This window comes from Esox lucius, chromosome 3 (assembly GCF_011004845.1).
Source record: "Esox lucius isolate fEsoLuc1 chromosome 3, fEsoLuc1.pri, whole genome shotgun sequence".
NCBI lineage: Eukaryota > Metazoa > Chordata > Actinopteri > Esociformes > Esocidae > Esox > Esox lucius.
The window spans coordinates 12,438,076-12,465,163 of NC_047571.1; the positions used below are offsets into that span (position 1 = coordinate 12,438,076).

The following is a 27,088-nucleotide window of genomic DNA, read 5'->3' on the forward strand; positions in this document are numbered from 1 at the left end:
TTATTTGTCAAATGCACCGAACAACACAGCGTCATCCTGCACAATGAAATTCTTGACAACTACGTAGTGAGAGCTAAGAAGAATATATAAGCAACAATATAGCCAGACAAAAGAAAATGAATAATGCAACAATATACATAACGCTGAACACTAGCAGCAGTTTAAAAAAGAGTACTGTAAACTAGCAGCAATCCTGGTAGTATTATTGAACATTATAGATATGGCTACAAAATGTAAAACCTGACCCTCGCCGAGTAATCTAGCCGAGTAATGAATCCCTGCCGCAGGTCAACCAATGGATTCCTATATTAACTCAGGGGACTGTGCTCTTCGTTCATATGTTTCCATAATCTTTCACAGCAGCCTTTCCATATGGCAACGCTGTTGTGAGAAAGAAACAAGTGTGAGAAATTAGACACAGTTCAGTGCTATAACATTGTCCCCATATGCATCTTGTCATCCATTAAGAATGCCGTCGTAGGCCCGGTTATGTCTGGAGGAGTACGCTAGCTTACACTGATTTGTCTCACTTAATTGCATAACACAATGCTGTGTAAGAATGAGGCAACACAATGTGACACGGCTGAAATGCGTCTCCTAAAGGAGGTTGCGGGTTTTGGGTTAATGTGTATAAACGACAATTCCAGCGCGTTGTACACTTGTACACCGCAGCTATTTTGATTGATTCACAAATAAAACTCTAAATAAATCGACCTTTTCTTCATGCAGCTTCACACCGACCTGGACAGGGGTGACAGTGAGGTGAAGTACACACTCTCTGGAGAGGGAGCTGGCACCATCTTCACTATAGACCCAACGACAGGTGACATCCATGCCTTGATGGGTCTGGACCGAGAGGAGAAGTCTTACTACACGTTGCGTGCTCAGGCTGTGGACATGCACACGGGCAGGGCTCTGGAGCCGGAGTCTGAATTCATCATCAAAGTTCAAGACATCAACGACAATGAACCAAAGTTCCTGGGGAGCCCCTATACAGCCAGTGTCCCAGAGATGTCTCCAGGAGGTGAGAGAGACACCTTTTTTCATTGATAGAAAATGTGTTTAGGAAAAGTGTTGGATGTGAAAATCCCCATGCAGCGTTTTACAATTCCTTGTAGAAAGCTCTTGAAATGCTCAGTCTGATCTCTTAGATATTAGGAAACAAATAGGAAGATATACAGTATGTGCACAGATTGGTTGATAGGATGGTCAATAGCCCACAGTGATAGGTCCAACATAATAAAATCTGCCTTTTGCCATCATACAGTTTTCCATCTGCTCTTACCCAAGTTGAGCATTAGCCTATTATAATTTCCATGGTTACAGAGTGTTATTTCAACTTTTTAAATAAATATAAAAAAGTGTTGAAAAAAAAAGAGTTTTATGTAGGACAACACGCCATGGTGTATGGTATACAAAATGTATCATTGAATTTTGTGTTTGAGACAGAACTCCAATTGGAATGACAAAGGTTTTTGATTTGTAAAAGTTCAAGTTATGGCTGGCAGGAAGGATTATTTGTCAGTACCAAGGTCCATGCATGGTTTGGCAAAATCTTTTTTACGTCCAAAAAAATATGCAATATTACTGGCCTAGTGTGGTCCAGTGGTCTGGTCTGCTGGCTCCGGTGTGCATACTGCTGCAGCATGCGTCTGAATCCGGGAAACTGCTCTATCATAGAAAACTCTGTCCTCCATCAAATAAAGCATAAAAATGATACAAATGATAAATATGCGATACAATTTGACTTTTCAGTTATTTTTTGCCAAACGATTGCTTACTTTTTTTAATTGCATGAAAAGGCACATTTAATAGAGGACACTGGAGGACATGTATGGACATGTCAAACACTGAGTGTATGTATACTGTACATGCACTGAAGTGATCTGTTGTCAGAGTTGTACAGGACAAAAGCAGAGATGTGGACCTCAGTACTAGACCCGTATTTAGACCTTTTTTTTATGAATGGTTTCCTTTTTAATTGTTTTACAATTATTCTATGGCATTTACCTAACGTTACTCCCTATTGTTCTACTTGTTTTGTTGGTAAAGACAGCAACATCAGGAAGTATGTCCTCCTAGAGGCTGTTTGCTTAGGGTAGTCAGGACAATGAAGAAATGCTCCTTGGACCAATGACCTAAGTTCAGCTTGCCAAATCAGAGGCTATAGGGTGTTGAGACAAAGATAGCTTATCCAGTGCCCATCCTCCTTTGCCCAGGTATGTGCAACGCCAAAATGCACAAGACATTAGAGACAGCCGATAATGACAGCCTGTGACACACAACCTGGTGTGTAGTGGTGCCTTGACACTATGATTTAATGCCTTAGACCTAGGGATCCCAAAATGTTTTCCAAACGCCACCTTTTTTCACATGGAGAACGGTGTACTACATCATTAAATTATGTACTACAGTAAATAATTCCTTTATGTATGGTATACATTTCTTTTGTTTTGCAATGTGCACCACATGCAATGAATCTCTTGTGTTTAAGGTCCTGGAATGCATCTTCAGTGACAACAAGTATATTTCTCAACATCCTACCAAATGTGTAATTGCAGTATTTTCAGGTGACAAATGCACAGGTCTCTCTCCTCTCTCCTGTCTTACCAAGGGACACATTCCTAATCATCCTATTCAGACGCCTCACACCTATTCTCTGTGCCACAGTGCAAAAAAATGATTCTAGCCTTGTTTAATCTTGTTAACGCTCTCACCCATGTGGACCTAAAACTCATCAGCACTGACTGTCAGACACAATATATACCACTGCAGATATAAACAATGATGACGAGCATCACTGTTCCATCACAGCACTTCAACCACATTGGCGTTGCGTTATTTCAAATGCAGTGCTGGAATACGGAGCCAAATAAGCAGGAAATGTGTCCCTGTCCTAGCACTTTTAATGTTTATCGCTAGGTTCTGTGAAATAGTTTGAAATCACTGAGAATCTCTGATTGGCTTGTGATCAACACACTGTGTGTCAACCAAACCAAACCAAAAAGGCAGTGATAATGCTTGTCGATGTGTGTTAAAGATACTGTAGATAGAGTAATATAGTGGGCAGGTTTTTCTACATAGACGTAATCCTCACTCATATGGCCACAAAATGGTAAATTTTTGCATGCAAATAGGAAAGAAAATGACATGAAAAGGCCCTTTGTAGGTTAAATTAAACGAGGAAAACGTCCACCTCCTATATGTGCTTGCAAGTGTCCATGAGCTTCTAAACACGGCAGAAAAAGTAAAATGCAAGTGTAAAATGACTGAGTCTTGATGGATCATGTTTTGTAGCAGCAACAGAACATACCAGCATGGTGGTGGTATTAGTCGTGAACTGGAACACATGTCATAGAAAAATGCCTTGTGGAGTTTTCTGTATAATGTCAGCCAGTGTTAACGTAAATCAAAACCGGCAGCTTTTTAGTGTGTACTACATCATTCAATTGTTTACCCTGTTACCTGTTTTGTATGACATTTTACTGCATGAAAGCTCATGTACTATATTCTGATATCACACTATCAGACTTGGTGTGCTTAAGATCCCACAGAGCATCTTTAACCACAGCGTCCTAGAAAGTGTAAATGATTTAGCCTACAGGTTGAAATAGATTATAGAAAATGCCTAAGCATTGGAAAATGAATGTTCATTGCGAGTGGAACAGTTTGGCTATACACGGCCTAGTATTGAAGGCGTAGGTTGCAATGAATGTGTCATTTAATTGCAGATTGTATGTGGTTAACTGATACTTTGAACAACTATCCTTGCATTGTATGATCTGATAGATCTGCTCAGCAAATTGGAAAAAGGACGTTTCTATACTAACTATACAACAACGCCTTATGCCTCCTGCACCATGTCCTGGTGATAAGTGGCAAATCCCCCTCCCCCTTCAAGTTAACAGTGAGGTTTTAACACCATAATCTCTTAATTCTCATTAAATTACATTTCCACTTGAAGGCTTCAGAACCCAATAATTAACATTTAAGTCCATCCAAGTTTTCTTGCTTTGAATGTAATCAGTATCCTATAGACTATGTAGGTTATATTGCATGCCAGAATGTGTCAATATGCTATTCATTGTTAATTTAAAGCCATAAATATGCAGTCTGAAAATTTTGCGATTAACCAAATAATTATTTGTCCTTCCATTTTAAGCTGTATATGTAATATGTTTCTTGAATGTGTATATTTATTAAGTAGAATCACTATCATGCCTGAGTTAGACATTAACTTCCAAGTAAAAAATGTTGTGGTTTTGGTGATAACAGGCAGAAATAGGCACATCCTCTTCTATACATCATTTTTAGAGACCCGATTTGGCCCTTTCTTGGCTTTTTAAGTCAGTGGTCAAAAGCAGGGATGGTCTCTTTAAGATATATTGCATGAAGGGATGTTTTGTGATCAATTTTCTTTATTGTATACTCAATCACAATACAGATCACAATTGCATCATTGGAGCATGCCCATGATTGAAATTAACACAAAACTGATCCAGCTATCGAACCATTCAAAATGAAATGCTTCGTAACATGCAACAATAGATGCTACTCAAGATCTATCCCACACGAGAAAAAATAAATAAAATAGAATTTCAATATACAAATACTGTATATATAATAATAGAAATGACACAATGAAAGAGTTAACTGTATAACTATTCTCTCCCCCCCCCCATCCCACCGGAATGATCCATATATACACATATATATCTATATCTACAATAAACCACCACCTATATAAACCACCTATACCGAGGACTTTCCCTTTTCCACCCTACTAGACCACATTGTTAACGTCCTTTCAATTCGAGCAGTTGACAATTCCAAGCATACAATATAAAGAAAAGTAAAAACCCGTAGATGCCATGTTAATGCATGAGTAGGATTCCAGCTTAAGTTAAGCATTTTTTTGATATTGACAATAACACAACTGAACACAACTGAACATCAAAGCCTAATATTTTTGACAAGGATACTGTAATTTCTTTCCAAAAGGTTTTGACCTGAAAACAATTGCACATTGCGTACATAAAGGAGCCGGTTGCATTATTGGAACAAAATGAGCATACAGGGCAGGATGTTAAAGACATTATATATATATTTTGTATGGCGTAGCATAAGTTCTCTATACAAAACTAAAATGAAAAATTTGATGATTAAGGTTTCATGATGCTTCACTTATATTACTCCATATCGTTTCCCAATGAATCACTGTAAAGCAGGCAAATCATTAGGCCTATTCCAAGTTATACAAATATTTAGGGGTTTGTTCATGCCTTCAACAATTCATGCATTGTTGAAGGCACAGTGAAACAACCCCTTTTGTTTTTGAATTTGCATGCATCCAAACATTAAATGGAACTTCACATAGACGAGAGGGCCAAGGTACACCACAGGTTTTTAAAGCGGCATGTAGCTGAAGATGGAGAAAAAAGGAAAACCCAGGTAAATTAAACTTATGTTGCAAATCCATGAAAGCACATAAACACTGAGTCAAAAAGAAACCCTAGTACATTTAAACCTTTTTTGCTCCATTGGAAGTTTGTAATTGATCTCCTTCCTATCATTTTGGAAAAACAGTGTATGATAATGCCAGATAACCCTGGAATTTGTCTGCCTCATTAAAACTGATAAAACATTAGAAACAACATTTCTAACAACGTCCGTCACTCTTTTCTCCTGTGTGTTTCCCAGGTACCTTCGTCATGCAGGTGACTGCCACAGATGCTGACGACCCCACCTACGGGAACAGCGCACGGATCGTGTACAGCATCCTGCATGGGCAGCCTTACTTCTCAGTTGACTCTAAAACTGGTGAGAGCACAACACATCTGAAACAAATCACGTCCACAATGTAAAATGTCGAGATTTAAAACCGTTAAATCACTAACTGGCATTCAGCTATGATACGCTCAACCCTTGCAACGTTTGATTCATGTGGTTGTGGTAAATGCTCTGCCATAGCCTTCAATGCGGATACAGTTGGACTGAAAGAGTAACGAGTAAATGGTGTAATGGTGACGTGGTGTAACTCTTCTGAACTGTCACCCTTTGTCTGTGGAAACACTCACATCGCCCCCTAGTGTTGTTCCATGGACTCACTCATTCACTATTCACCCAGGAAGAGGCATTAGAATGCTAGAATTACTATTTTGCAGGGTGTCATCAATTAAATCCTACACAAATGTTCACGTCTTTCTTAATGAATGCATGAGGCAAAACAGTCCACCTCTTCAGTTTTCCCTCAAGTAATGTGAAAGTGATGGGATCTCTTGTATTCACAACTCGTGTCTCTCTCTCACTCTCCGCTGAATGCTCTCTCCCTTCAGTTAAATCTTCTCTGTTTGTTTTTGTGAACTTAAATAGGGGTGATCAGAACTGCTTTGCCCAACATGGACCGTGAAACTAAGGAGCTGTACCAGGTCCTTATACAGGCCAAGGACATGGGCGGTCAGCTTGGGGGATTGGCCGGAACTACCACCATCAATATCACCCTGAGCGACGTCAACGACAACCCGCCCCGGTTTTCGAAAAGTGTGTCACGTTGCATTTAAATAACAACTTGATTTAGCGTAATGTTAATATAATAATGAATTGGTTAATATCATATAAGCCCTTGTCTGCACATAATCAATGGTGTAACATTACCGATAAGTGAAAATGCAAACACATTTGAAACGTAATACGTTAGAATGTGTCAGCTCCTTTTTTACATTACCACCTGAATTTGACACATACACTACTGTTCAAGTTTGGCGTCACTTAGAAATTTTCTTTTTTTCCATGAAAACACATAAAATTAGTTTGAAATATTGCAAAATCAATAGGAAACATAGTCATTGACAAAGTTAGAAATAATGATTTTAATTGAAATTATAATTGTGTCCTTCAAACCTTTCCTAAAAGAATCAATTACAGCCTTGCAGACCTTTGCGATTCTAGTTGTCATTTTGTTGAGAGAATCTGAAGAGATTTCACCCCATGGTTCCATAAGCACCTCCCACAAGTTGGATTGGCTTGATGGGCACTTCTTACGTACCATAGGGTCAGGCTGCTCCCACAAAAGCTCAATAGGGTTGAGATCCGCTGATTATGATGGTCACTCCATTATAGACCGAATACCAGCTGACTGCTTCTTCTCTAAATCGTTCTTGCATACTTTGGATCTGTGGTTTGGGTCATTGTCCTGTTGTTGGTGGAAATTGGCTCCTTCCTTCTTCAAGTTCACTTTAACCCTATACATATACCCTACTTTACCACCACCATTTGTGTAGGGGTGGGGGGGGGGTTGCAGTTCGGTGCCCTGGGGATCTCATCGCTGCTTTCTGCGGATGATGTGGTACTGATGGCATCAACGGTCTGTGACCTTCAGCACTCACTGGACCGGTTCGCAGCCGAGTGCGAAGCCGTTGGGATGAGGATTAGCACCTCTAAATCTGAGGCCATGGTTCTCAGCAGGAAACCGATAGAGTGCCTTCTCCGGGTAGGGAATGAGGCGTTACCCCAAGTTAAAGAGTTCAAGTATCTCGGGGTCTTGTTCGCGAGTGAGGAGACAATGGAGCGGGAGATTGGCCAGAGAATCGGAGCAGCGGGGGCGGTATTGCATTTCGCTTTAACGCTCCGTTGTGACGAAAAGAGAGCTGAGCCTTAAGGCAAACCTCTCGATACACCGGTCAATTTTCCTTCCTACCCTCACCTATGGTCATGAAGGCTGGGTCATGACCGAAAGAACAAGATCGCGAGTACAAGCGGCTGAAATGGGTTTTCTCAGAAGGGTAGCTGGCTTCTCCCTTAGGGATAGGGTGAGAAGCTCAGCCATCCGTGAGGAACTCGGAGTAGAGCCGCTGCTCCTTTGCGTCGAAAGGAGCCAGGTGAGGTGGTTTGGGCATCTGGTAAGGATGCCCCCAGGACGTCTCCCTAGGGAGGTGTTCCAGGCACGTCCAGCTGGGAGGAGACCTCGGGGTAGGCCCAGGACCAGGTGGAGAGATTATATTTCGACACTGGCCTGGGAACGCCTCGGGATCCCCCAGTCAGAGCTGGCAAATGTGGCTCGGGAAAGGGAAGTTTGGGGTCCCCTGCTGGAGCTGCTGCCCCCGCGACCCGATACGGATAAGCGGATGAAGATGAGATGAGGAGACTATGTCTACACTGTATTTCTGATAAATGTGATCTTGTTTTAATAGACAAAAATAGCTTTTCATTCGAAAACAGGGACATTTCGAAGTGACCCCAAACATTTGAGTGATAGTGTACATGAAGCACTCAGTGTTGTGTTTTGCGTAAGTATTTAAAACTTAAATCATCTATCAATATATTTCACGGCAGGTATTTTCCACCTGAGAGTTCCAGAGTCATCATCCGTGGGCTCAGCTGTGGGGAAGATAAGAGCTCATGACCTGGACTCTGGGAAGAATGCAGAGGTGGAATATTCTATTGTTCCTGGAGATGAAGGAAACATGTTTGACATCATCACCAATGGACCCAGTCAGGAAGGAATCATAGTTCTTAGAAAGGTATGAATTTACAACCCTCTACCAATCAGTTTTACTAATTGATGAGGACAGCTCCAAACATGGTCTCCACTGCATTCTGTTTTGAGACAGTTCTCAGGTTTTGTGCAAGATTTGCATAGTGATGATTTATCCCGATTAATTCTTTGCTCATTATAAGACTACTATAAGTGCTACTTTGGATGTAATTTAATACATTATTGCTTAATATATATTGATCATACCTACCAATCATTATGTCCACATGAAAAAGAGGAAGAATGGTGAACTTGATTCCTCTTTTCTGGCAGCATAAAAGCATTTCATCCATAGTAAAGCAATGTTTTAGGATTTAGCCGACATGAATAAATGAATGCCTCCGAGGCTATGATCAGGCAACACACCTTCTGATGGAATGTGACAAGCAGGAATCCTTGTAGACAGCCAATTTACAACAGCTTGACTCTCTGTGGCTCACAGACTGCCAAACACTTGTCATGTATTTATATAAGTGGATAGTTGCACAATTGTCCTGATGAAAGCATTTCAACTGGATTTTAGTGGACTTCACACGCGGGCTGGATAATAAGTATTACTTGTTCACAGATGAACTGCCTCACCCGATGCTATGCGAGTTACCTAGTATGTGACAGATGATACCCTTAAAACGGCTTGCGATGGATGACCAGGTGATAGAGACCCAGGAGTCAACGGCAACCCCCCAATGTTCCTCTGCTAAAACAGCCCTTAACCACCGCCACTGTGTAAGCCCAGTTGTTGGATGAAAAAATTACAGGAAATTGCTGAGAAAGGTTATTTTGCTCCTCTCTCTGACTTAGGGAGGGCTCAGCCAAGGTTTGCCTCAGTGTGTGATAAGAGGATTTGGTAGAGTAATAGGTTCAAGGGATAATCGGCTCCGTCAAAATAAAAGATTATAGTGAAACGATAGGTAAACCGTCTGTTGGATTCAAATGCCCTCTAGATGTATTTACGTGTGTCAAGATATCAGGGTTACACTTTTTTTACGTGGACAACACGCTGGCTTTAGTTGAGGCTTTGAAGCACAATCAATTTAACAAACGATCAAGGAGTTATTATCTTTAGGATTCCAACTGTTGCACCGTAGAATGTCCTCTTTTTACTTTCAAATGTAATGTTATCCTTTTCCAGACTGTGTGCTGGAATATTCCAAAAATAGTTGCTACTGTGTTGGTTGTTAGCCAAGAAAAAAAAGCCTGGCCCTTGAAGTGGAGGTTGTGGTTCCATCCTATGGATCTCCCATCTGATGAGACGTGGCAGGTGAGTCAGGCACATTCAGGTGCCTCCCAGACAGCAGGAGCCTCCTGGAACAAATAATTGACACCTCTGTTCCGATGATAAGAACAACTTTCCCTGGGTTGTGGCTTTGTGGTGGGAGGTGAAGCAGTATAATAGGCCATAACCAATATAGAATGGGTCGCATTTTTAGATAAGGAATATTTTCCCTGACAATTTACATTTGTGCAGTGTGGCAGGAATTGAGTTCCCCAACGCTGAGCGGTTGTTTTGGGATGAGAGGGGACACACGCTGGGGTGTCTGTCGTCCTGCATCTTCAGCCCCGGTTTTGTTGTCTGTCTGGTTCTTATCCAGTCAGCCGGGTAGCTTATTCCACTGAAAACCAGAGGTTTCATGTTTGGCTCAGACAGGGACTGTCTTTTGTGCGCAGACAGTGAAAAGCAACAGTAACAAAGGAGCCAGCTGTATGAAACCATGAAAAAGCTATTCTCTAAATGTCATTATTCTAAAGCATTTGCATTTCAAGTCTGAAATTATTTAGACAAGGACACACTGAATAACAGTTTAGTATTGCTAGAGGCACATTGAAGCCAACTCTTTTTAATTCATTTTTGATTAACCGGTTGTATCAAATAACATGATGTTTTCCAAGTGATTGATTTCTGTGTCTGTTATATACTCAAACATGAACAAAATGAACCAATACATTCATGTCTTGCAACTATAACTAAGCTTGATATTCCACAATTGCACAGCATATCAACATGTCCTTGTAACATAAAGGTATGCATTTGATAATTCTATGTTGACGGACAACTAATGAAAGGATCCCACTTCGCTAATTACCCTTTTGATCATTACTATCTTTCAGCGTCTCGACTACGAAACCAAAAAGACCTACATCTTTAAAGTGGAGACGTCCAATGCTCACCTAGACCCCCGGTTCCTCCACCTGGGCCCTTTCAAGGACACAGCCACGGTCAAGGTCAACGTGCTGGATGTGGACGAACCCCCCGTGTTCACTAAGGCATCTTACGCCATAGATGTGTATGAGGACACTCCTGTGGGCACCATCATTGGATCGGTAACGGCCCAGGACCTGGACGCGAGTAGCAGCGCCGTCAGGTGAGAACAAGTTTAACGGTTAGGGCGTATTCCGTGACAAAAGGCGTCAAGTCTGGGTTCAAGCAATGTGATTGGCTGAGGTTCTGAACATCCGGTCGCCGGTCTCCGACGACTTAAATTGACAACAGTTGTCAACAAACCATCTATTGTAGTCTATGTATTAAGTGAGATGGCAGTATTTTGCCGCGGTGACTGAAACATTGGATGTTTGATTTAACCAGCGGAGACAAACACTGCACCTCAGACTTATAAACACTGACATATACAATCACATTTGACTCGTTGTTTTTCTTCTTCCAAATATCTTTCATGTGCAGTTGACTTATGTTGCTGTTGGAGAGAGGGAGGGTGAGAGAGATGCAGGACGTCTCTTGAACAAAAAGAACATAAAAAGACACAGCAGCCCTGCAGTGTCTTTTGTTATCAATTAATATTTAATGTCTTTCTGCAAATAGAGGGGGCAGTAATTCACCTTCTTTAAAAGGCCGTATTGGTGATGGCTGCTTAATATTTCAGAGTATTATATTTGTCATTGTTCTTTTGAGACATGAAGCACTTATTCACACTAGAGCACTGATCAGACCACAAACAGGCTGTTTTCCAAATGATGTCCTATTGACTACATAGTTCACTTTGTTTGATTAGGGTCTGGGCATAAAAAATACCATATATAGGGATTAGGATGCCATTTTGGATGCATCCCTCATCTAGACAAAAAGGGATTGATTTGTCTTCTTTGTAATGTTCGCAGTCATTGCCTTTTTATTTTATTAATCATTATGACATTTCTCCCTGGGGACCAATTAAATATTTATCATACTCTATAGATCTATTAAGCTCATAGTTTCTTTTTATTATACAAATACATAGAATAATGAAAAGGTACTGTGGGAATAGCTCAGCTGTAAAACTAAGTCATTCAGTGTAGTCTGAGCTTAAATCATACACTTTTCTTCCATAGATCCAAGTTTAATAATGCAAGATTCTCTGTCCTTTCGCTAGGGATTTAAACAAAAACATAAAGAAACAAAATAGGCCTATTGTATATATTGCCATACGGTAATCATTTAGGGCTTTGGATTATTGACCAAACTATTACTTTGTACATGATGAGCAACTTCCCCATCCCAAAAGTCTGCCATGCTGATGAAGGAGACATGCCTTAGCGCAATACTTTACCTACCTTAACGAGATAGGTTCTGTAGCCTGTATTTCATCTCAAAGTGTGATATATTGTAGTTTAACTGAGATCAAGCATAGGCACATAATCCACTCCCTACGCTGTGACAATTGGGAGGAGGGAGACGACTTTGACGGTACATTAACCATGACATTGACGGAAAGTCTTTCTGTCCCACTGTGGGCTATATAGACTGATATATGCATTTTCAAACAGTGTTCTTATTGCATAGAAAAATAAATTAAAGTGGATTGTTTTCAATCACCAACCAAAGATGCCTACAGTTGGGAAAAGAAACTATGACCAGTCCATTCAAATGAATCATTCATGATTTAAGTAATGTCATATACATTATTGCAGTGTGTTATGATGAAATTAATTATGCCTTCCTGTGGTCTGAGGCACTCTTTCGTAGCACCAAGCTGACCCTATAGTCTAGGTTTGAGACTTCACTGTGCCGCTAGCTCACGAGAGGCTGGAAAGCCCCATGGCTAAATCAAATTGGCCTGTTTCGCCCAGGGAGTGGGGAGGAATTTATTAATAATAATCACATCAGCGAGATTGGAACAACAGGCAGATTTGAACCCTATACTGCATATTAAAGTAGAATATACTGTAAAGGTTGTAGGCTTATATTTCATTGAAACATCCAGAAATATTTTATCCCCAATCATATTGACAGTCCAATATAACTGGTTGCGTGTATTGGAAGCAAAATAATAAGGCTTTATAGACTATCCCATCCAAAATAGCATAATCATCTTTCTATCTCCTCCCTCAGTTTCTCAATTATGAATATGGTACGTACCAATCGGCCATGTCCAATCCACGGGAGTATGAACATTATTTACACTTCTTCCAGCTGTTTTACATATGTCAATGTCCTTTAGGTACTCTATTGAGTGGAAGAGGCCTGTGGACAGCTGCTTTGATATTGATTCTGTGGAAGGGACCATCTCCACCAATGAGATGCTGGACAGAGAGAGCAATAGGCAGCACAATTTTACGGTTGTAGCCACTAAAGTCGGTAAGTATGGAAAGTTATTATACATACATCTATATGTATGTGTTAAAATACTATGTTTGCCTATGGCTGTATGTTTTGTATATATAGTAGAAATGGTGATCTAGGACAAGGTTTAAATTTAAGGTCATAAATAAGAGGGTGGACATTTATCCTAGATCAATACTCTTCCAAGACGCTTTGAGAATAATTGTTCTTTGTGAAAACTCCATGTGTGTTTTGATGTTATGCCCCACGTAGTCGTTTCATTTGCAATTTTTTATTATCAGCAAGAGATGTGTACACATCTTGGAGGCAATACAAAGCCCAAACCAATGTAACTAGCCTGTAAATAATGTTCAGAACCTAAGATATATTCAATATCCCTGGTAATGATTTAATAATTAATGTAGCTAGTAGTCACTTGTCCAGTTGAAATTAAGCTAGCCAACTATACTGAGCCTGGTTGCTCCCGAAGCGAAACATAGCAGCTAACCTTGAATATTCAATCGATTAACATACGATCAATGGGCTTATGAATAATTAAGAGTATTGAGATGATGAAATAACACTTTGTTAGTTATCTTTTACAGATGTTTTTTATATGCTTTTGGAAGAGTTTGGGGAGTATGCCCTTGATCTGACTAGCTGTCCCTGAGTTTATTGAGAGAATTGAGGGTTTTCTACATTGCTTTGCCCATTTTGTAACATAGACATTTCAAAAACATACTGGCTATGGTGAATTAGTACACAAAGCTACAGTATCAAGTGAAAGGTTAATTTAAAGAGTAAAAATCTATTTCTAAAAACTGTGAACTATTAAAAAAAAGTAAAGTTCAAGACTGTGTACCTTCGGAGTGGGAAAAGCAAAGTACTCATCCCATGGTTTGTATTTTACAATCACTAAGCAGATACAGGTCACTTGACCAGTTCTTAGGAAACCTTTGGAAAATCACAGATGTTAGGCGGTCGATTCTCATGTGAAGATAACTACAACATTTCGCTTGGCTAAAATAATATTTGCTATGTTTTCACTAACTAGAGGTTTGCCCAGAATTTACATAGAGTTTTGACATCTGCTGGCAATCTAAAAGCAAGACATTACAAGCAGACTTCTTAGAAGGCTAACCAATGTATTAGCAAGTATAGCTTAACCTTGTTGTAGGTTAAATCCAATACTACAACAGGGCTATATTAATTCTTGTTTCCAAAAAAGCTAGCTTATTGCTAATTACATATGGTAATCCACACTACTTTAAAAAATGCTCAGTTCATTTTTGTTTTATGGGCATTGCGGTCAAGCAAGTTTAATATATTAACTGTAGCTGTTGACATTATACTAAGTTAGCTAATACTTGTGAAAAAGTTAATTTACACCCCCTGGAAGTGTCATTTTATTTACGTACAGTTGTACTCAAAGGTTTGCATACCATTGGGGAATTGGTAATATATGTACTGTTTGCAAAAAAGTGAGCACATATTTTATTTCTACACATTCAACTGTAGGTCATAACAGAATGGCACAATCATAAAACAAAACACGGTAAAAAAATTATCAGACCCCTGTTCAGAAGTCTGCATACCTTTAGTTCTTAATATTGTGTATTGCCCCCTGTAGCATCAATGACAGTGTGCAGTCTTTTGTAATAGTTGTCTATGAGGCCCCGAATTCTTGCAGGTGGTATAGCTGCCCATTTGTCTTGGCAAAATGCAAAGTCTTTGATCATCTTGCATGTTTCAGTTCTCAAAAATATTAAGATCAGGAGACTGTGATGGCCCCTCCAGAACCTTCACCTTTTTCTGCTGTAACCACTGGAGGGTCAACTTGGCTTTGTGCTTAGGGTCATTGTTGTGCTAGAAAGTCCAAGTGCGTCCCATGCGCAGCATTCGTGCAGAAGAATGCAAATTGTCTGCCAGTATTTTCTGATAACATGCTGCATTGATCTTCCCATCAATTTTCCCAAGATTCCCAGTGACTTTAGAGCTCACACACCCACAAAATATCAGTGAGCCACCACCATGCTTCACGGAGGAGATGGTATTCTGTTCACTATAGGCCTTGTCGACCCCTCTTCAAACATAGTGCTAATGGTTGTGACCTTTTTGGTCTCAATTTTGGTCTCAACACTCAAGCTGTGAGGCATATCTAGGTGTTTTTGGACATCTCCTGTTCACAGCCCTCTTCAGATCACCCCTCAGATGTTCAATTGGATTCAAGTCTGGGCTCTGGCTGGGCCATTCCAAAATGTTAATCTTCTTCTGGTGAAGCCATGCTTTTGTGGATTTGGATGTGTGCTTTGGGTTGTTGTTGTGCTGAAAGGTGAACTTCCTCTTCATATTCAGCTTTCTAATGGTTGCCTGAAGGTTGTGTGCCAAAATTGCCTGGTATTTGGAACTGTTCATAATTCCCTCCACCCTGACTAAGGCCCAGTTCCAGCTGAAGAAAAACAGCCCCATAGCATGATGCTGCCATCACCATGCTTCACTGTGGGTATGGTGTTCTTTGGGTGTGATGTGCAGTGATGTTTTTGCGCCAAACATACCTTTTGGAATTATGGCCAAAAAGTTGGTTTCATCAGACCATAACACATTTTCCCATGTGCTTTTGGGAGACTTTATGTTTGTTTTTGCAAACTTCAGCCGGGCTTGGATGTCTTTGTAAGAAAAGGCTTCCGTCTTGCCATCCTACCCCATCGCCCATTCATATGAAGAATACAGGAGACTTTTGTCATATGTAGCACATAGCCAGTACTTGCCAGAAATTCCTGCATTTCCTTTAATGTTGCTGTAGGCCTCTTGGAAGCCTCCCTGACCAGTTTTCTTTTTGTATTTTCATCCATTTTGGAGGGACATCCAGTTTTTGGTAATGTCTCTGTTGTGCCATATTTTCTCCACTTGATGATGACTGTCTTCACTGTGTTCCATAGTTTATTTAAGGCTTTGGAAATTATTTTGTACCCTTCTTCTGACTGATATCTTTCAACAATGAGATCCCTCTTATGCTTTGGAAGCTCTCTGTGGACCAGGCTTTTGCTCTGAGATGCAACTAAGAAAATGTCAAGAAATCTCTACTGAAACAACTGAACTTTATTTTTGATTAATCAGAGTCACTTTAAATAATGGCAGGTGTGTAATAACTTCTATTGAACATGATTTTAATGTGATTGGTTAATTCTGAACACAGCCACATCCCCAGTTATAAGAGGGCGTGCACACTTATGCAACCAGGTTATTGTAAAGTTTTTAATTTTCATTTTTCCCCCTAGAAGATTTCAGTTTGTTTTTCAATTGAATTGTTCAATTGAAAGTTTTGACCTGATTTATCTTTGTCTCATTCATATACATCACAAAATCCTGGCATTTTTTGTGTATATCTTTATATCCGTTGTATGTATACTTTTGCTCAGGGCCATTTGGGTGATTTCTGTTATCATTATGATTTAAAAAGGAGCCAAACAACCACATGATAATAAATGGCTTCATATGATCACTATTCTTAAATAAAATACATTTGTTTTGCATGATCAGTCATATTTTCAAAATCACTGCCAACATTTCACACTTTCTGCCAGGGTATGCAAACTTATGAGCACAACTGTATTTTTGTAAATGGAAATCTTCAGTTCAGCACTATTGACAGATGAATTTAACCTGAAATTGTGAAAAATTTACAGAAATGCAATTTCATTGTGTGAAAAAATCAGTACATCCCTAGCTTCAATAGCTGTTGTTTTTGTTTTTTGTTATTTGCTAAAATAACTCCATGTAGCCATTTGTTGTAATGGTCAATTAGTCTTTTAGATCGATGAGGAATGGTTGCCCCCCACAGCATCTCGATTGGACTGAGAAATGTGCTTGGACTCAACCATTTTATAACCCTCACTTTCCTATATTTAACCATTCTGTTGTAGTTTTGGTTGTGTTTTTGATCATTGTCTTGTTGTAATATCCAATTCAGTTAATCTTCAGCTTTTTGACTGATTGCCTTACATTCTCCTCAAGAATTCTCTGGTACAATATGAAATTCATGGTTGACTCATTGATAGGAAGTTGGCCAGGACCTGAGGCATCTAAGCAGCCCCTAGCGTAATTCCACCGCCTCAATGCTTCACGATTTGTAGAATGTTCATCTGTTCACAAGCAGTATTTTGTTCTTTGCCAAGCATGGGGTTTGGTGCGGCGAAACAAATCTACCATCGACTCACCTGTCCAGATCACATTGTTCCAGTAGTTTTGGTCTTCATCCAGGTGTTGTCTGTCAAACATCATCCGTGTCTTTATATTATTTTTTGAAAGCAAAGGCTTCTTCCTTCCTGACCTTCCATGTAGGCCAGATTTGTCTATTGTCTTTCTGACAGTTCACTCATGCACTTAAGCATTGACTTTGGCAGCAGAGGCCTGTAGCTCCTTTGATGTTACCCTGGGGTTCTAGAGACTTCTCTGAGCATCAGTAGGACCGCTCTTAGGCTGAATTTGGTGGGATGACCTTTCCTATGTAAATTGCCTGTGGTCTGGACTTGTTTTCATTTGTAGATGATCTGTCTGACATTGGAATGATGTACTTTGAAGGTAGGGGTGTACTAACTCTTTGCCACATGAGGAAATTGGGTTTCTGTTTATTTTAATTGCATAAATGTTTTCAAAGTTCTATTTTTTATAACATTTGTATTGGGTAACCTTCATGAATGAATGTGGTTGGAGATGTCCATCTGTCCAAGTTAATCTTCCTTAGATTTTGTCAGATTGTTTATTAGCTTACCTTTGTATACATGGCACCTCTTAAATTGGAGCAACAGTTAGTTGAGATACTTTCTCTGCAAACTGCATTTTTTCTCATCCCTGAGATTTGGTGCTCTATGAAAAACAAAATGGAGAGTAAAATACTGTTTTTTAATATTGAAGAGGAAACATTTACAACTGATGGCCACTACATTGACTTACAAATTGTGTTTGCAATATTGCCAGAAAATAGAATTTCAATAATATAGCTATTGCTAATATTTATTAATCTATGGCCCTAGTCAATAGATTATCTTCTGGAGCCATTTGTTTGATAGCCTGTACAAGGTCAAGACAACAGATTTAAAGCTGAGATGCCACATGGAAGCTTTTGAAAAATAAAGAAATTAATGGGACCAGAACATATTGACAGATTGTTTTTTTTGTTTTTATTGAGCAGTGTGTTGAAATTCATTATAGTTGTGCACATTTTTCACATTTCCACTACCATTAACTCCCAGTCGTCCTAAATATGAATCCCTCTTGTCCTAACCTTGTATTGTTTAACACTGCCAAAAGTAAGGAACCTTTTTTCCATCAAGTTGGCACAGTGAAATTGTCCTTTAAGATGTTGTTATTAGCATTCAGAAGAATGTGTATCTGCCTTTGCTACACATATTCATAGGTTTTTAAAATTGAACTCAGAAATAGACATTCCATTAGCCAAAGTATTAGGTATGTCTCTGCGTTGTGAGATGAGCATAAAACGGCTCATAGAGTAGTTCACCTTCACACACAATATTTCATACATTTGGCACCATCTAGTGGAACTGACTAATGTTTACAGAGCAGTGCAGAGTACACAATGAATGCTTGTTTTGTCCACTCAAAAGGCAGATCAATTTTTATTATTATTCCACATTTTAATTTCAAAAGAAATCATGTGATTTTCATTGTTAATGTCATATTGACATCCTATGAGGCCTGCAGTTTCTGGCACAAACAGACAGTGTCACTGTGGCATCTTTTGTGAACTGCAGTAAATATTTCCCAAATACCATAACACTGTTTGTTTTCCAAAGTAGATCAGTCATTCGAGATACAGTACAACTCCCTCATTGGTGACTCTGACTGAGGTCTACTATGTGCATGCACTATTCTGTGCGGTCCTATCACTGTTTTCTTTGATTCTGCAGACAACCCTCTTCTATCCAACATCGTCACAGTCACAGTCAATGTGCTGGATGTCAATGAGTTCCCTCCAGAGCTGGACATTCCCTTTGACACTTTTGTCTGTGAAAATGCGAAAGTAGGCCAGGCAAGTAAAGCTTTATGAGAAAGGGTGTGTGCTTATGTCTCAGATTTCTTTTTGTGTGTGTGCGTGTGTGTTTGTATCTTAGTGTCTTTTTTTGTGTGTGTGCGTGTGTATTTGTGTCTCAGTTTTAGTTTTTTTGTGTGCGTGTGTGTTCACGTGTGAGAGAGACGAGGAGAGGGAAGAATGAACGAGAAAGAGAATGATTGTGATTTATTGACCCCCCCTTGTTTCTGGGCATGTACATAGTTTGAAGCTCTTTGTGTTCCTCCAGGTAATTCAGACCATCAGTGCTACGGACAAGGATATTCCAGTCGTTGGAGAGAGGTTCTTCTTCAAGTCCCCCAGGGAAATCAGGAACAGGAATTTCACTGTGCGAGACTTTGGAAGTAAGCCATGTATTGTTTTTTTTTTTTTTTTTATGCAGGGATGCAAGAGATTCGGGGAGAGTGGTTGAAGAAAGGGATGGAGAGATTGGAGAGTCAGGTGGGGGGGGGGGGGACAGTTGTGTCATGTTCAGTAAGGATCTTAATTTGTGTGAAGTCTACAAAAAGGCTCTGTATATGCTCTACAGACCACTTATTATGATATAGTGCCTGTGTTTTCTTGATACTAGGGTCGGTAGAGAATACATGGTTTAGAATTTCCGGTCACGGCCCAAGGTATGCCAGGGTGCAATTGTTTACTTTCTGCGAACCCGACTGCCTTACCTTTTCAACAGCTTCTGTTCGTTTTTGTTTTTTCCATGCACAATAACACATAAATATCAGGCTTGATTCAAAGGGACAGCAGTGCTCATGGCCATCACAGCAAACAGGCACAAGGTGTGCTTAATGGCTCCTACCTTGTCAAGTGAGATCTCCGTCCGTCCAGGCGGAGGGAATGCCGTGTGACAGAGTGAGTTTTCCAGCGCCACTGTTCTGTGTGCTGGAAAGGAGAGGAGGCAGGGCACATTTCCACTTGTCGTCTCTCCGTGGCAACACCCGAGCTTGTGTTTGATTCTTAAAGCCATCCGTCGTGCCCCTGGCCCTGTTTGTTTTTCTCTCTCGTACGTTCTCAGTATTCACCTTCACCTCGTCTCCAATAAGGTACTTGGCGAAGTGTGAAAGTGGTGAAAGTGACATTTCAGATACATTTCAAGATCTCCCCTGAAACAAAATGGGCGTGATAAAGTTTGGGATACATAAATGCATCTGGGCCAAGACTGGAAGCAATGAAGATGTTTAGTACAAGCTCTATATTCCTGCCAGGAATGAAAGAAAGGAAAACTCAGATAGCTGCTCCATTGTGAGACCAGGTTCGAATCCCAATAACAATTAGCACAATTGACCTACGTTGCCCACATCTGAAGTGTTATTAATTGAATATGGTTGCCCCACTTGTTGCACAGTAGTGACTCCTTGTGGAGGTTTGGGTCCCTGTGAGCTTAATCCAGGAGAGTTACATCTTTCCATCATGTAATGATTCCGGTCTCCACTTCCTGGTTGAGCGAGCTGCATTATACCAACCAGAATGTTGTTTGATGTGTTTCAAATGACACATATCTAAATATCAACTGTCTCAAGTCCTCTGGCTGTTGCTGCAATGAAGCAGGGGTTTAATAATGAGTTGGATGTCATGAAAATGGGAAGTAAAAGGGAGTTTAAAAGGATAAAGAAACAGTAATTTAGGATCTAATTTGGTTTCTGACAATACTGTGGTGGCACTGACAAGTGGCGTAGGAAATGTGGGGTTATTGATTAATGGACATATAAGAATCCAGCCACATTGGCTTAATGCTTGTCATTTGGATTCATGACAACACTCCCGGAAAGTGTGACCAGAGGTGCTAGGTTCCAGACTCTATTGATTGCCATTTGGTTAAATGATTGTGTCATTTGGTTTCAGGACAACACTCCCGGAAAAGTAACTCGATGCGTATGGTTCCAGACCGTATTGATCGATTCTGTCGTTTGGCTTACAGACAACACGGCCGGTATAGTGACCAAGCGTGTGGGGTTCCAGAGGCGTGTCCAGGAGTACTATGTGATGCCCGTGATAGTGGAGGACAGCGGGTATCCGGCCCAAAGCAGCACCGGTACCGTCACCATCCGTGTGTGCGCCTGTGAGAATGATGGCTTGCCCTTAACCTGTGCAGCTGAGGCTGTCTTCCTCCCGGTGGGTCTCAGCACGGGGGCAGCCATGGCCATCTTACTGTGCATGGTCATACTCCTGGGTAAGTCGCGTGTTTCAGTCTGAGACGCTAATACAGGCACATTTGTTTCCCTACACACTGTATATTATTCAAAGTAGAAATGAAAGGAGGGAAAAGGGTGTGGTCATTCCATTTCAGCTCAGTAAGCCATGACACTCACCGTCTCTGATTGTCCTGAAATCACGTCTGTGGTTGGAAACAGATGTCTTTGGCAATACTGCGACATCATGTTGAAGGTTGATTTGGTCTGTGGTAATGTTACACCTTTTTAATTTGTACTGTAGGCTGATTTGTAGGCGATAATAATAATGTAAATATACTGTAAATTTGGAACATACTTCTTACCATCAAAGAATCGGGTAATATTATCAAATGCCACTGTGATATATTCAGTTGTAATAGTTGATTCTCGGTGGGTAATGCCTCAGTTAATGCTGGCTAATCCCATGCATTCACTTGCTCTTCATTCGATCCAGGAAAACTTCAAATCTGTGAGCTAGGTTGGACCAAAATAAAGTACAATTCTGTGTTCTGTACAATTTCTATTCAAGCTTGAATTAACCATGTTATAGCGGTCTGGACTACTTAAAGATGGTCTAAGATCACTCACAGATTTGAAGTTTTCCTTCAGCACCCAGCAGTGAGGCACATGTCCATTGCACCAAAAACCACCAGCTACACCATAGATGTTTCATAGGGAGCTGGCATGTACGTCAAGAGTAGTAGCTGAGGACTGCGACATTGGGGTTTGACATAACCAACATACACTCACCTAAAGGATTATTAGGAACACCTGTTCAATTTCTCATTAATGCAATTCTCTAATTAACATGAGATAGGGTGCAGGTCAGGCTGCAGGCTGTTAGCCAGCCTGCTAGCATAGTGGAGTCTGTCAATAGCATAGCCAGAGTAGTTAGTACAGCTTTACCTATTGCCACTGTGACTCGTTCCAGGCTGAGAAAAGTTAAACAAGGTAGTGCTAACAAAAACAACCTTATTAAGATAAAGCCTTCCTCCACCTCGGTCAAAAATAAAAATAATTGTATCACTTCGCATCTCAAAATGGGACTCCTAAATATTAGATCTCTTGCTCCAAAGGCAGTTGCGGTAAATGAATTAATCTCTGATCATAAACTAGATGCTATTGGTTTATGTGAAACGTGGCTAAAGCCTAAAGAATTCACTGCCTTAAATGAGGCCTCTCCTCCTGGCTATACTAGTGATCATATCCCTCGTGCATCCCGAAAAGGAGGGGGTGTCGCAAATATTTATGACAGTAAATATAAACTTACTCTCAAACATATCACAGAGTTTCATTCTTTCGAAGTTTTACTCATGAAAGTTAACCAGGCCGATAAATCATTTTACATAGCTACTATTTATAGGCCCCCCGGGCCATACACATTGTTCCTCAATGAGTTTCCAGAATTCTTGTCTAACCTTGTAGTCATGGCAGATAGTATTCTAATTCTGGGCGATTTCAATATCCATATGGAAAACCCCCATGATCCTCTTCAAAAAGCCTTTCAAGCCATAATAGACTCAATGGGTTTCATCCAACATGTCTCAGGTCCAACACATTGCCACAATCATACCTTAGATTTAGTCCTGTCACGAGAAATAGATATTGTAGATCTAATAATTTACCCCCAAAATCCTGGATTATCGGATCACTGTCTTATTACATTTACCGTTAAAACAAGAAATTCACTTGCCCCCCAAACAATGAGTTTCAAAAGCCGTACTATAAATTCTCGGATTACAAATAAATTCCTTGATATTCTTACTAGTTCGCTCTTAAATGACAGAGTAAATAAATCTGTAAACGATCAAATCGAGGATCTAAACTCAATACTGCGAAATACATTAGACATAGTTGCACCACTAAAAACTAAAGAAATACGCAACAAGAAACTTGCTCCTTGGTACACCGACAATACTAGAGCACTTAAGCAAGCCTCCAGAAAATTGGAGCGAAAGTGGCGCTCCACCAAGTTGGAAGTATTTAGACTAGCCTGGATAGACAGTACAGTACAATACCGAAAATCACTCACGTCTGCTCGATCAGCTTATTTCTCCAACCTGATTGAGGCGAACAAAAACAATCCAAAATTTCTCTTTGATACAGTTGCAAAGTTAACAAAAAAGCAAAGCTTAGCATGTGAAGTGGGTCTTCACTTTAGTTGTAATGAATACATGAACTACTTTGATGAAAAGATCGTCACCATTAGAAAACAAATAACTGAATCCCTAAATAGTTATGGTCCTAAAATTCTCGGTTGTCCGGAAAATTTCCGGAGCCTCCCTGATCAGGTGTCAATGGGGACACTTGAGTTTTTTGATACCGTATCGCTCGACACATTTACAAAATTTGTAATGAGTTCTAAACCCACAAACTCTCAGCTAGACCCGATTCCTACAAAATTACTTAAGGAGTTATTTCCTGTGCTAGGTCAGCCAATGCTGAACATAATAAATTGCTCCCTTTCCTCCGGATGCGTACCAAACTCACTAAAAATTGCGGAAATTAAGCCTCTTCTAAAAAAATCTAATCTAGATCCCGACAATTATAGGCCAATATCGAACCTCCCGTTCCTCTCAAAAATCTTAGAAAAATGTGTTTCCCAACAACTGAATGCCTTCCTAAAGACAAAAAACATTTATGAAATATTCCAGTCTGGTTTTAGATCCCATCATAGTACTGAGACTGCACTCGTGAAGGTAACAAATGACCTTCTAATGGCCTCAGACAAAGGTTCCGCATCCGTCCTGTTGCTTCTTGATCTTAGTGCTGCTTTTGACACTATTGATCACTCCCTTCTCTTAGAGAGACTGGAAACCAATATTGGGCTACGTGGAGATGTTCTAGCCTGGTTTAAATCTTATTTATCTGAAAGATATCAGTTCGTTAGTGTGGATGGCATATCCTCTGACAAGTCAAAGGTATGCTTTGGAGTTCCTCAAGGCTCGGTTCTGGGCCCATTACTTTTCTCACTATACATGCTCCCTCTGGGCGATGTAATCCGAAATCACAATATTAACTTTCACTGTTATGCTGATGACACACAGTTATATATTTCAATGAAGCATGGAGAAGCCCCTAAATTAGCTATTTTGGAAGCATGCGTTTCAGATATTAGGAAGTGGATGACAGAGAATTTCTTGCTCTTAAACTCAAATAAAACAGAAATGCTCCTTTTAGGACCCAAAAAACAAATAGCGTTGTTAGCAGATCTCACTGTGAACCTCGACGGCTGCATGGTCGTATCCCAAAAAACTGTAAAAAACCTTGGCGTTACCCTTGACCCTGACCTCTCCTTTGAAGAACATATAAAATATGTCTCAAGAGTTGCTTATTTTCATCTTCGAAACATCGCAAAAATTAGAAACTTCCTATCAAAAACTGATGCAGAAAAATTAATCCATGCTTTCGTTACTTCTAGATTAGATTACTGCAATGCTCTTATCTCTGGTTATCCAGACAAATTAATAAATAAACTTCAATTAGTGCTGCACACAGCTGCTAGAATCCTAACTAGAACAAAAAAATTTGAACACATTACTCCTGTCCTGGCATCCTTACATTGGCTGCCTGTTAGGGTTAGGGCTGATTTTAAGGTTTTACTCTTAACCTATAAATCAATACATGGACTTGCTCCTACTTACCTTGCTGAAATGATCCAGCCATGTATACCTACACGTAACCTTAGATCGCAAGACGCAGGCCTTTTAATTGTACCTAGAATTTCTAAACAAACAATTGGCGGCAGGGCCTTTTCTCATAGAGCTCCACTCCTGTGGAATGATCTGCCAATTAAGGTTAGAAATGCAAACTCAGTGCAAACTTTCAAGTGTCTACTAAAAACTCATCTCTACAGCACGGTTTATAATTAGGTGTAGCCTGGCCCGGGGGCGTGAAGGTGACCAGTAGGCTTGATACTGTCCACCCTTGCTGTCTTGCCAGGTGGGCTCTCGTCGCCACTGGGATGCCCTCCCTCCAATGCCCTTCGGGGGAAGAGTCACTGGCTTGTTGTTGATTCTCTATTGCGCACTTGTGCAGTTGGGCTGTACGCTACTAGCAATACTCGGCCCTCATTCAGGGGGGTTGCGGTTGGTGGGTGTCCCTTTGGTTGATGCCTGGCAATGTGGTTGGATTGATTTCCTGCCTGTTGGGCCCTGTCCGGGGCCTCCCCCGGGTAGGGCCACAGTGTCACCGGACCCCCCCGTCTCAGTTTCCAAGGTGTTACGCTGCTATATTATTGTGCTGGGGGACATGAGGGATGTACTACTAACTTCTCAGTTTCCTCCAATTTTAAATTTTAGAAGGAGATGAGGTCCTGGTCCACACCTGCGGATTACCTGGTTTGGGGGGACCGTTGCTGTTCCTGTCCTTGTCCACCTGGTCATACTTCTGACCTAGTCTAAAATCAAATATACTCTGGATTTAGCCAAGAGAAATTTATTTATTATTCCAATTGGACTCTTAATATCTCACTCGGCACAGCCAGAAGAGGACTGGTCACCCCTCTGAGCCTGGGTCCTCTCTAGGTTTCTTCCTAAAATTCGACCTTCTTAGGGAGTTTTTCCTAGCCACTGAAATTCAACACTACTGTTGTTTGCTCCTTGGGGTTTAAGGCCGGGTGTCTCTGTAAAGCACTTTGTGACAACTGCTGTTGTAAAAAGCGCTTTATAAATAAATTTTGATTGATTGATTGATTGAACCAATCGCATGGCAGTTGCTTCAATGCATTTAGGGGTGTGGTCCTGGTCAAGACAATCTCCTGAACTCCAAACTGAATGTCAGAATGGGAAAGAAAGGTGATTTAAGCAATCTGCTTGGTTACTGGGATTTTCACCCACAACCATTTCTAGGGTTTACAAAGAATGGTGTGAAAAGGGAAAACATCCAGTATGCTGCAGTCCTGTGGGCGAAAATGCCTTGTTGATGCTCGAGGTCAGAGGAGAATGGGCCGACTGATTCAAGCTGATAGAAGAGCAACTTTGACTGAAATAACCACTCGTTACAACCGAGGTATGCAGCAAAGCATTTGTGAAGCCACAACACGTACAACCTTGAGGCGGATGGACTACAACAGCAGAAGACCCCACCGGGTACCACTCATCTCCAGTATAAATAGGAAAAAGAGGCTACAATTTGCACGAGCTCACCAAAATTGGACAGTTGAAGACTGGAAGAATGTTGCCTGGTCTGATGAGTCTCGATTTCTGTTGAGACATTCAGATGGTAGAGTCAGAAATTGGCGTAAACAGAATGAGAACATGGATCCATCATGCCTTGTTACCACTGTGAAGGCTGGTGGTGGTGGTGTAATGGTGTGGGGGATGTTTTCTTGGCACACTTTAGGCCCCTTAGTGCCAATTAGGCATCGTTTAAATGCCACGGCCTACCTGAGCATTGTTTCTGGCCATGTCCATCCCTTTATGACCACCATGTACCCATCCTCTGATGATTACTTCCAGCAGGATAATGCATCATGTCACAAAGCTCGAATCATTTCAAATTGGTTTCTTGAACATGACATTGAGTTCACTTTACTGAAATGGCCCCCACAGTCACCAGATCTCAACCCAAAAGAGCATCTTTGGGATGTGGTGGAACGGGAGCTTCGTGCCCTGGATGTGCATCCCACAAATCTTCATCAACTGCAAGATGCTATCCTATCAATATGGGCCAACATTTCTAAAGAATGCTTTCAGCACCTTGTTGAATCAATGCCACGTAGAATTAAGGCAGTTCTGAAGGCGAAAGAGGGTCAAACACAG

At 40.6% G+C, this 27,088-nt stretch overlaps 1 protein-coding gene across 1 annotated transcript in view; it reads left to right on the plus strand.

Moving 5' to 3' along the window:
* Positions 1-27,088, plus strand: part of LOC105022716 (cadherin-12) — a 38,547-nt gene that overhangs the window by 8,066 nt on the left and 3,393 nt on the right. Inside the window, exons 3-11 of the mRNA XM_010891380.3 lie at positions 730-1,024; positions 5,701-5,820; positions 6,373-6,540; positions 8,332-8,519; positions 10,643-10,896; positions 12,967-13,103; positions 18,995-19,116; positions 19,385-19,499; positions 21,074-21,325. Of these exons, the coding sequence (XP_010889682.1) occupies positions 730-1,024; positions 5,701-5,820; positions 6,373-6,540; positions 8,332-8,519; positions 10,643-10,896; positions 12,967-13,103; positions 18,995-19,116; positions 19,385-19,499; positions 21,074-21,325 (1,651 nt within the window). The remainder of the gene's footprint in view (positions 1-729; positions 1,025-5,700; positions 5,821-6,372; positions 6,541-8,331; positions 8,520-10,642; positions 10,897-12,966; positions 13,104-18,994; positions 19,117-19,384; positions 19,500-21,073; positions 21,326-27,088) is intronic.